The 11,011-nt window shown below is 39.6% G+C and overlaps 1 protein-coding gene across 1 annotated transcript; it reads right to left on the bottom strand.

The window, feature by feature from the left end:
- On the bottom strand, positions 1 to 9,514 carry actr5 (actin related protein 5). Its single transcript, XM_086159369.1, has 9 exons — positions 9,126 to 9,514; positions 8,242 to 8,480; positions 6,580 to 6,749; positions 6,242 to 6,459; positions 5,082 to 5,246; positions 4,392 to 4,496; positions 4,061 to 4,200; positions 3,824 to 3,956; positions 1 to 2,981 (listed from the first exon to the last, which is right to left on the bottom strand). Exons 1-9 carry the CDS (start codon positions 9,504 to 9,506, stop codon positions 2,631 to 2,633), a joined length of 1,902 nt encoding a protein of 633 aa, XP_086015495.1. The 5' UTR covers positions 9,507 to 9,514; the 3' UTR covers positions 1 to 2,630.
- Between the last annotated feature and the right edge of the window lie 1,497 nt (positions 9,515 to 11,011).

Genomic DNA, 11,011 nt, shown 5'->3' with positions numbered 1-11,011 from the left:
TGATGACTTTTATTGGACCTAGCAGGATATTTGACTTGTTCGCTCACAGCATGGTGCAAGAGGACAATTAAGGTTAAAAAAAAACACAATTACGGGGGTGTAAAATGAGCGACACTCACATGTAAATTTCCATAAAAATGTCTTCTTCATGTGCTGTAGATGACGATGACTGATATGGACAAAATCAGTCAGGTCAGTACAGATGTATAGAGCAGCACAATCCAAGAAATAAGGACAATGTAAACAATGGTCTGTCAGTGGCAAAGACCCTGTTTTTTGCAAAATTATTTTCGAACTGTCCAATAGGCTCAACAAATGGAGGAGAGTATGAGCATTTAGTTTGTCGGGTAAGCACCTAGCAGTTTGGAGACTGGGGCACTGAAATTGCTGACATGATGGTGTCCTGCAGGAACCAGGGGCAAAATTTGCACAAAAATGGAAACTGAAACAAAAAATGTCTCCACAATGATTAAGCCTGCAATACTGTGTGAATAAAATCCTGAGCCTGTCTGGAGCAAAAACAAGACTTTGAGATGGTTGAAGCCCTGACAGATATGACAATGTGAGTTTCACTGAAGCAAAATTCCTTTTAAGCTATTAATGTGTTTTATTATAAGATTGGAATTGCAATAATTTTGGTGTCAAGGCTGAGGGGTGGGGAGGATCAAGGCTGAGTCAATTTGTCAAAAAAAACTGGAACTGTTGACAGAATAGTTATGAATGAAAGAGTTAAAAATGTTTTTTGTCCTCATTGATTTGCACCTGCAGTTTTTTAGCCTTGTAGATATTAAGATAAGCCACAGAAAGAAACCCTATTAACGTCATTGTCCACATGCCATTTAAATCCTTCTTGCTAAATATCAGCCACACACTTGTATGTCACAGGTCTATTTCAGCCATGATTAGCCCCTCTGTCCTGCCCAATTGTGGAAACCAGGCTGTGGCGTGTGCATGTGTGTGGTGCTTGAGTAGAAACAGAAGAGGCTGGCTGAAGGTTTAAAGCTTGAGCTGTGCCACTGTTCTGCACTAGTTAATACTATTAGACGATGGAGGTCTGTAGGGTTAATTATGTTGACCATCAAGGAACAGAGCCGAGTCCACCTGACAGTGTTTCTGTGAGAGCCAGGTAGTTTAGATTAAAAACTTGAATGGTGCACAAAAATATGCAGATTAAAATGTACACCTGCCTTCAGTAAGTCAACACATGACACCGCAGGTTTCTTTTTTCCTTTCAGCTACTCAACCTTCTCCATCTAACTTCATTCTCTGTATCTCGTGACACTGCTGATTTATAGATAGAAAAACTTAAGACACAACATGAAGCAACCAGCTTCTAAAAGAACATTGATCATTTCAAAATAATAAAAAATCTACTTAAGCAGAATATGAACAACGTTATTTAAATATTGTATGAGTCTTTGATTGTGCTAAAATGATAAGCAGAGAGTCTGTTGGCTCCAGGGAACTGAGTGATTACATTTTATGACATTTAATGGTGAAAAAATGAACTAAAATGATGGCTGAAATATTCTGCATCATCACTACATTATATCACTAAAGTTCCTTACGTCTCTGGGTAATTTATAGGTTTTATAGATTTTTAAAGATGGATATTTACTCATATATTCGGGAAACTTTTTCTAGATTTAGGGTCATTTTTTTGCAAATTCGTAATCCCTTTTTGTTGACCTTTGGGTTATTCATTGGTCGAAATGTATCATACTTTTTACAAATAGCGGGGACATTGGATGGTACATAGAACAGCCTTTTCATTAAATGGTAACATGTATCTCTGCTTTTGAATTTGGTGAACACAAATTTTGCATACAACATATGCAGCCAAGATGATCTTTGCTGTGAGTTTTTAAATTACATTCACCAAAGAAGAGTCTGACGATTGTTTTCCAGAAATCCATTTTGCAGTTAAAATGGGGGGGGGGGGGGGGTGGCATGGCTCGGGGGGCTCAGAGGTGTTGTCCTAAAAAAATATTAAAATAAAATAAAATGTGTAAACCATGAGAAAAAAGTCAAAGGTAAGAGGGAAAAAGCTTATCAGTGTGATTCTATGGCAAAAACCTTGATCTGATGAAAAAGCAAAATGTAGCAGAAAAAGACAGTGAAACAGAATGAAAAGAAATTAGATAATTACATTTAACAACTGAAGTGTGTTCATCAAAGAACAGCTGCCAGACATCCCTCTTAATACAAAAGCTGTTTCCAATTTAAAAAACATAGAAAGAAAGTCTATTTACATTTCAAGGTATGAAATATTCTCACTGAATCTCAGGGGGTGACTGTTTTGATTATTCAATATGAACAACCATTCACAACAGTTTCGGAGGCTGGAAAACACAGAAAATAATCTCAAGAGGAAAAATCTGTCAAAATGTCAAAAACATTGCATAAAAACATCAGTGCAAATGTTCGTACTTTATATTTCTAAGTTCTAGTTCTAATGTGATCTTTCCACACAATAAATGACATTTCAGGTAATTTGGAAAAGTGGCATATTGCCATAAAGAGTCCCTAAATGAAGCAAATACAAAAGAGTACATTCCAAAAAGAAGGCAATCATTTGTATTAACTGAATGTCATTAACTGATGAGGATCAAGACTGAAAATGTTCCCAGTTAATTCTCAGTTTGTGAAGTAACCATGGAAACAGGGGCAGTTACAGTGGAACAGGAGGGTGTCAGGGCAGATGTAACCATAGTGACAGCTGGAGTAGATCCCATGGATGCCAGTGTTGGAACGAAGGACTCAGCGGGGCGAGCAGGAAGCGCTTTGGTGATTTTCATGGGAATGAAGAGGTTTGAGGCACAGTGCTCGCTCAGGTACTCGCCTCCTTTCTCCTCGTAGTCCTGTTTGCTGATCCATCCCTCTCCCCCCTCACCCCCACCTCTGGCTCCCGGAAGATGCTCCAAGACCCAGTCTCTTGCCCCATACCAGGCATCCAAGGCTGGCCTTGATCCCATGGTGACCTTGAAAAGAGTAAAGCTGGGTTCAAGCTGGTTACCTCTTGATAACTTACAAAACACAGCTGAAAAGTGTTTAGGGAGAGCGCATGGTGTGTGTGTGTGTGTGAGTGAGTGAGTGAGTGAGTGAGTGAGTGAGTGAGTGAGTGAGTGAGTGTGTGTGTGTGTGTGTGTGTGTGTGTGTGTGTGTATGTGTGTGTGTGAGTGAGTGAGTGAGTGAGAGTTACGCGTTAAGGATGCTTTGTGTTTATTTCTTTAATGTGTGAAATACATGGAGATTAAATAGTACCCAGCCCAGAGCTATAAAGACATAGAACAGTAACAGTGAGTAGAAAACATTCCTGTGAGCACAGAGCTGTTAGGAGCGCCAGTTTGATCCTCCCTGAATGCTCACAACAGTGCAAAATTTGCTTGTTCAATAAGCTGAGAGATGAGAATTTTCGGGTACAGACTGAATAGAAACCGGTTCATGCAATCTTTGATTGGTCCTTTTGACAAACACAAGCTCTGTGGTTAATCAAGACAGTCGAGTCTTGACTTAAGTGCTGAAATACTACATCCAGTGCATGATGTTCAGCACCAGTTACTATGGCAATATGATCTGCTGAGTGAATCACCTATGCCATACAGAAAAGTAACTTTCACAATTTGAAAGTTAAAACAGAGGACTAAACAAAAATTTTCTTTAAAAGTGACATAACTGATCCTGGAAGAGCTCAGGATTTCAATGTAGCAAATTCAAACGTTTTTTTTTTTTTCCCATTTTCATTTACTTATCTACGCACATTCACCTGCATAAATAAATATACCACAATGAAAGTGACACTTAAAGAGACCATAAACAATACCTTGAAGTGAGACTGGAATGGCCTCATAGCCAGAAGTTCCCTCTCTACTCGCTCCTTCATGCCAGGGTACTGCATGTTTCCACCTGTCAGAAACACATTGCTCACCAGCGCCTCCTGCTGCTCAGGAGTGTACCTGAAAAAAAAAACAGCATGAGACAGAAGATGTAAGAAAATGCTGCAGTTAGATCAAACAGACAAGATGAGAAAAACAGTTTTGCTGCTCTACGGGATCGTTACCTGGCCAACACGTACTGCAGCGTCTCCATCAATCCCATCTGGTCCTCTCCAGTCAATGAGGGCTGGAAGAGGATCTCTGGACACCGCAGGCGCTCCGTCCCAACAAACAGCTGATGGTACTCGGCCATGTTGAAGGCCGGCTGCAGAAACTTAGTCTTAATGATACACGGTCCTCGAATGCAAAATTTAGCTAATTTCGTTCCGAGGCAGTTGGTGTTCTCACACGCTGACCATCAACAAAGCTGCATGTTTATCTGTTATATGACAGCCTGCAGATTTTAATGAGGATTCCTAAATCTGTCTAGGAGCTTTAAGCGGTATGTGTCACTACCTGAACAAAATTGGCAGGTTTTTCGGGTAGGCTGTCCTCAGGGAAATCAGACTCCATCAGTGCCACCCCGTCTCCTTCGTCAATGGGCTGTTCCAGCTCAGACACCTGGCAGAGTGTGAGAAGAGCCTCGGGTTACATGTCTGCCACAGCTCAGCCACTGCAGCAGAGTCCGCGGCACATTCACATGTGGAGCAAAGTCATTACTGGTTCATTTGGTTCTTATATTCATATACGTTGCAGGAGAAAAACGTTGTCTATGATGTTTTCATATGCAATTTTGATTCCACAGCTTCCACAGCTAATTCTTGACAAAATGAGTACATGCAATGATAGGTTTGCATGTTTAGAATCAGTGATTATTACAGAAGAACTTCATGAGCTATTTCCCGAAGGGATGTATCTGATAATTCGAACTTAAAAATTTGTATTTCTAATTACTGAAAATACATATTTAAAAGGTCAGTAATGCTTTGTCGGTTTTTGATTTACTTAAAGTGCAAAAATGTATCCAATTAACACACAAAAGGCTTCTAATTCCATTTTTTTTATTGCCCTGGCCTTGTGGCTCATGGCTCATGTTAATTTTCTGAGCTGCTGTAATTAGTTGTGATTACAAGCACGTCACTTCCAGCCGAGTGTTGGCAACTAGTTATGTCATTATGTCACAGCTCAACTCCCTGGTTTCCTCACCTCCGGCTTCCCCTCTGCTCCATCACTGTGCAGCAACTTCTGTCGGCCCTGATCCACAGCCAGCTGCAGTTTGTTGATGTACGACTGTAACTCCTCCGCTGAGTCCATGTTGAGCTCCACCAGGCTCTTGTGAAACTGATCTAGCAGGCCATCGTCGAGCAGCTCCTGCAATTGCGCAACTCATTGTGTGTTTTTGGAACAGACATTAGCTTTCCTCACTAAAAATCTCTGACATGTAGAAAAAACTAAAAAGGATACAAAAGTCTTGGAGAATTTATAAAAAAAAAACTTAATATGTTGCTCAAAAATGCTCAATGATTATTCGCTGATTTATCATCTATCACATGATAATTATAAGAAATTAGGATGATCATCCTGCTGAAATGCTTGGGTATGCCAACACCGGTACAACATTGGTAATGCTTTAGATGGGTGGTGTTACATTATAACAGCCATAAATGCACATCATTATATTTTCAAGTTCAACTTTTAATAATAGTGATGATGTACTGTGCCCCACATAATATTTTTAATGAGTGTTTACCAATTTGATAATGTGTCTTCCTCTAGTAGTGTCTTACTTCCCTGTAAAGTAAACTAGGTCTTTGCTCGTGACAGAACTTTATAATGGTGGAGGAAACTCCTTTTCTCTTGTCAGTTGCTCTTTGTTTGTACTTAAATTTACTGTATTTTGTTCCCTACTTCTTTCTGACATTATGGACAAAAAATTTAATGGCTCATGGTTTGTTTGTGATGCATACATTTCTTCCTTTTTCTGGCCAAAGAAACACACAAGTGAAAAAGATTTGGCCCTCATATTTGGCCCTCAATGAATATTCAACAAATTCCATTTTCCTCTTACATAACTTTAGAATAACATGGTTAAAATTAAAAAAAAATGTATGTAGTAGATGAGGTTCTTTCTCTTTCAAGGTCTTTGTCAAAATCTCTTTCAGCAGAATACCATAGCAAAACAATTTCCTTCAATTGCCCCCCGGGGACAAATAACATTTCTGATTTTGAAATATGCACTTCCTTTAGTATCATCTTCTGGCAGCAGAGGCTGCTGTTGCCCATAGAAAGTTGCAGTCTAACTTAATATACGTACTATTCAGATAAATAAAAACATTGATAGCCTTAATACAAATCAGATTCCTTGCCTGTATGGACAGGAGCCTGTCAAGCCTCTCCTGGTCCTGCTGCAGCTTCTCTCCCCGCCGCCGAGCATTGATCTCCTGGAGGCGTCGCAGCTGCTGAGCTCGTCTTTCTTGCCTCTCCTCAACACTTACCCCGCCACCGGGTACCTTCCCTGAGAAGGGGAGCTGCATTCGGTGAACCTCCCGCTCATAAAACTCTGGGCTTCGCCACTTTTCCAGCTCTGATCATAATGAAATGTGAAAAAAAGTTTAATTTAATGGGATAAAAGGAAAAAAAAACATTCATGTAAATGGAGGTTGTTTAGCCACTCAGAGAGGTTGTTTCCTCTTCCATGCTGCACCTTCATGATAATCTACAGCTGTGTAGCTGTGCTCATGAAGTAGCTCCTCCATGCGGCTGAGTGTGATGGCTGCAAGGTGACCTGGATATTTCAGTTGGAGGAGGCGCTGCAGGTAGGACGCCGCCTGGCTTCCAGCCACATTCACACGCTTACAGTTCACTGCGTCCATCCTTGAGTCAAGAATAAAATTAAATTAAATTAAATTTGTGAGAATAAAGTACAATATGTGGTCAAGCTGTGTATACATATATATATATATACATATACATACACACAGGACTGTCTCATAAAATTAGAATATTGTGATAAAGTTCTTTATCCTCTGTAATGCAATTACAAAAACAAAAATGTCCTATATTCTGGATTCATTACAAATCAACTGAAATATTGCAAGCCTTTTATTATTTTAATATTGCTGATTATGGCTTACATCTTAAGATAACTCGAATATCCTATCTCAAAATATTAGAATATCATGAAAAAGTAAAATTTGTTTTTTTAATTGCATTACAGAAGATAAAGAACTTTATCACAATATTCTAATTTTCTGAGACAGTCCTGTACATAAATACATATATACATACATACATACACACACACATATATACAAATATACGTGTAATATTATATCATACATATAAATAGTTCAAAATATTCAGAATAAAGGTTTTGGATAGAGCAGGATAAGCTCTTCCTAATATTTGAATGGTAAATGTGATTTTTTTTTTTTTCAGCGATTTAGAAAAAAAAAAATGGTGGTGGTAAGTGGAAAATCACTTTATAGTACAAATCACTGAATAAATATAACTATTTAATTGATTTTTTCATTTTACATTTTTTGTTTTTCCATGATGACAGGTGAGTCCCAGCCTCCCCTGCCTCTACTGACTGCACCTCACTGATATTCACCATCCCTCCTCTGTGCATGGTCAAACCGTTTCAGCCTGACTTTATCTCCAAAACATCTGGCAAGTGCTGTCCCTCTGATGGACTCCCAAAGACAACCGAAACACCTTCATCTCTGCTACTTCCAGCTTCCTGTCTTTTCTCAATACTGCTGTCTCTACAAACTATCGTCCCGTGGGCTGCAATTGGCCCTTGGCCCGCAAGTTTGAGACCCCTGCATTATTTATATTAAAAAGCACATGACACAATATTCGATGGCTGGAATGCAAAACCTCCTATCTGAAAGTAACACTGTTTTCAGGAAATGAAAAAAATGTTTCATTTGATATGGTCTTTATTAAAGATATTCAAGAATATTCTATTGTTCACAGACTATATTTCCATGTTATAATTTAAAAAAACATAGCATGTATTTTTACAACTGACAATGCAGATAAGTGTTTTTTTCCTAATTTTTTCTGCTTCGTTGTGCACGTAGGAGTTTCGTCATGTGACATTTATGTCAAAAGAAAGGGCGGGATTATCTTGCAGATAGACTGAAAATGTGGAGCCATCTCATTTCTCACCATTCAATGCAATGCAAAATTTGCAGATAGGAGGTTTTGCATTCCTGCCATCAATATATCTTAAATACTGCATAATAAAAAAAAATGCATGGACCAAGCATTCATTACAGAAAGAAGACGAGGGGTTTGGGTAGAAAACAAAACAAAACATGGACAGGAGCAGTGATACACAAAAGTAGCGGGGCATTACCTGCCGTTGATGACCGGCAGGATGTGAGAGCAGTGGAACCCAGAGGAGAGAACGATTCCAGTGTAAGGTGCCCGTTGCTTCCCTTGAGCACAGCTGTGATAAAAACTGTACAAGCTGTCGACCCCGTAGGAGACACATGGGACATTGTAGCACTCGAACAGTAGCTCGGACATCATCTGCCGGCAGTGAAGAGGATTGCAGGGTGCCTCCGTCAGCACGATGGGGTGAGCCACGCTGCCCTGGGGACAAACGGGGAAAGATGTGCAGCGTTTAGGTGGATAGGTTTTTAATTCACTTTTTGATCATGCGATTGCGCAGCCTATTTGTGACGGAATATTGGTAATGACTAAATTACACATTGGAAAAAAGTGTCAGGGGAACTATGTGATAGAAGACTATGGGCCAGAATAAAAGGAAAGGTGTACAAGATAGTGGTAAGACCAGCGATGCTGTATGGACTAGAAGCTGCCACAATGATGAAAAGACAAGAGGCAGAACTGGAGGTTCCAGAAATGAAGATGTTGAGGTTCTCTTTGGGTGTGACCAGAATGGATAGGATCAGGTATGAGTCTATCAGAGGAACAGCACATGTTAGATGTTTGGAGAGATGGTCAGAGAAGCCAGGCTGAGATGGTTGGGTCATGTAAAGAGGAGGGATAGTGAATATTGGTAAGCTGATACTGGAATTGGAGGTCTAGAGGAAGACCAAAGACAAGATTTATGGACGTAGTGAGAGAGGATATGAAGGTGGTTGGTGTAAAAGAGGAGGATACAGAGAATATGGTTAGGTGGAGAAAGTTGATTCGCTGTGGCGACCCCTAAAGGGAAAAGCCAAAAGAAGAAGACTAAATTACACATTTGCTATTGCAAGCGGGTAAGGTTACCTCCGAGCTGATCCCCAGGTGAGTGAACACATAGTCAAAGATCAGCTCCTGGATCTCGAAGTTCACCACCACGTTGCGATCAAACTGACTCTTTAGCAGCCATCGCAGCGGCTCCAGATTTGGGATGTCGTTGCCGATCTGGGTCTCGCTGCGGGCTGCCCCTCTGCTGCGTGCAGCCACCGATTTAAAGATGAGCCGCGGGGGGTCCAACCCCCCTGCCGTGGCCCAGTCTGCCCGGGTCTGGAAAGACCCGTTGTCTATCACTATCGGAACCGGACTGGAGCCCGGAGACACGAATGGGAGCTCATAAATCGGATCCGGAGAGGTTTTACAGTCCTGGAAAGAGAAGATCTGGCACACCGGTTCCTGCTTGGCTGCCATTTTGAAAGTGTGTCACTGCAAAATAGAGCCGTAAGGAAAAGCCTGTTTATAGTTCCGAGCTGTATTTATTTAACAGTGGCTTCGGACAAAACTCAAAATTCCCGATTCATTGAGAAGATGTTCCACAAAATAAATGGGTACATTAATAAAAATAGCATATCGATTTTTTCATCCCAGGATGCTGTGTGACTGAGTGCATGTTTTCACTTCACTAATTTCTGCGGTGAAAAAAGATGTGTCGTCCATTTGTGTTGTTGACTTATTTATTCCTTCTAATAAAATGTGTTATTATCATTTTTTTAGTATCATTTTTATCATTATTGCCACCATATTATTATTATCATTATTATCGTCGCCATATCAATATTATTATTATCATCGTTCCCATTTTATCATTATTATTATCGTTATCATGATCACCATCTTCTTTGTTATTATTATTATTATTATTATTATTATCATTATTATTAATAAAATTATTATTATTATTGTTGTTATTATCATCATATTGTAGCATTTTTAGTCAGGGAAACACCCGGGTGATGGTAAAACGTCTGTTTAATGAGCAATACTTGTTTTTGGTCACAGCCACGCCACACAAGGCTGCAATACAACTAACTTCTAGCTCAATTCTAGATTAAAAAAAAAAAAAAAAAAAAAGAAATTATTGCACCCCAAACCAGACCTACATCATTCCTACTAACCCCAAAATCACACAGAAAACAAGCATCAATAATCGCGACTCTCTACAATATGCTGTTCTTCTATTTTGAGGGAAACTGTTCCAAAGCCTGGAGATATTGACCTAATTATGTATTTTGACCCCACCAAAAGGAGGCTGACTTACCGAAATATAAAAACACTAGATACTAGAAAATTCTACATGTGACTGACCTTTTTGTGATGGCTCCTGTTTTGACAAAATTATATCAAAGTCAATGAAATCCTGTTTTCAGTGCTTGTTATTTCAAGCTTCAAAAGTGGAACCAAGAAACAAAATATGTCCCATTTCCCAGTGGAGCGCCTGACTTTTGTCATATATAGGCCTAAAATTTACCAGTGTGCTATTGTGATTTTTGTGATTCTTCAGAGCAGGTTTTCCATGAGATCATTTTAGCTATTCTTGTGCGAACTGCGAACTGCTCATAATACGCAGTGAAGCTTAATATTCAATTGTTGGAGGGAGAAGAAAAACAGTTTGGTCAAGAATCATTTCCTTTACTTTGTATTGCATTCAAAAATGTTCCTACTTCACCACCAGATGGCATGCCCATCTCTTTGTAACAGGGAGTCTGGATGAAACGTCATAAGGTTTGGGAAATAGATCCTTGACAATCAAGGGTCTGGTATGCATTCAATTATCTTATTGATCTCTGCTTTAGAAGTACCAGAGGAGTTACTATGGTATTCCCAACGTATATTTGTCCAGATTAACCACGACATATCCATGCATGTTTGGGTGGCATTAAAATCATAATAAGCATAATCACCCTCTACAAATTGAA

The sequence above is a fragment of the Fistularia commersonii genome, chromosome 14 (genome assembly GCF_037954325.1).
Source record: "Fistularia commersonii isolate RoL2024-O1a breed Wild chromosome 14, RoL_Fcom_v1.0, whole genome shotgun sequence".
Classification (NCBI taxonomy): domain Eukaryota; kingdom Metazoa; phylum Chordata; class Actinopteri; order Syngnathiformes; family Fistulariidae; genus Fistularia; species Fistularia commersonii.
The sequence above is the reverse complement of the archived record's forward strand: the minus strand, read 5'-3'. Positions and strand labels throughout refer to the sequence as shown.

Bases quoted from the DNA above. Each gene is read 5' to 3' on its own strand.
- actr5 (XM_086159369.1), bottom strand. From the start codon at position 9,506: ATGGCAGCCAAGCAGGAACCGGTGTGCCAGATCTTCTCTTTCCAGGAC. The intron at 6,750-8,241 runs GTAATGCCCCGC...TCTTGACTCAAG, and splicing joins CTGCCGGTCATCAACGGCAG to GATGGACGCAGTGAACTGTA. The intron at 4,497-5,081 runs GTGAGGAAACCA...ACACTCTGCCAG, and splicing joins GAGCAGAGGGGAAGCCGGAG to GTGTCTGAGCTGGAACAGCC.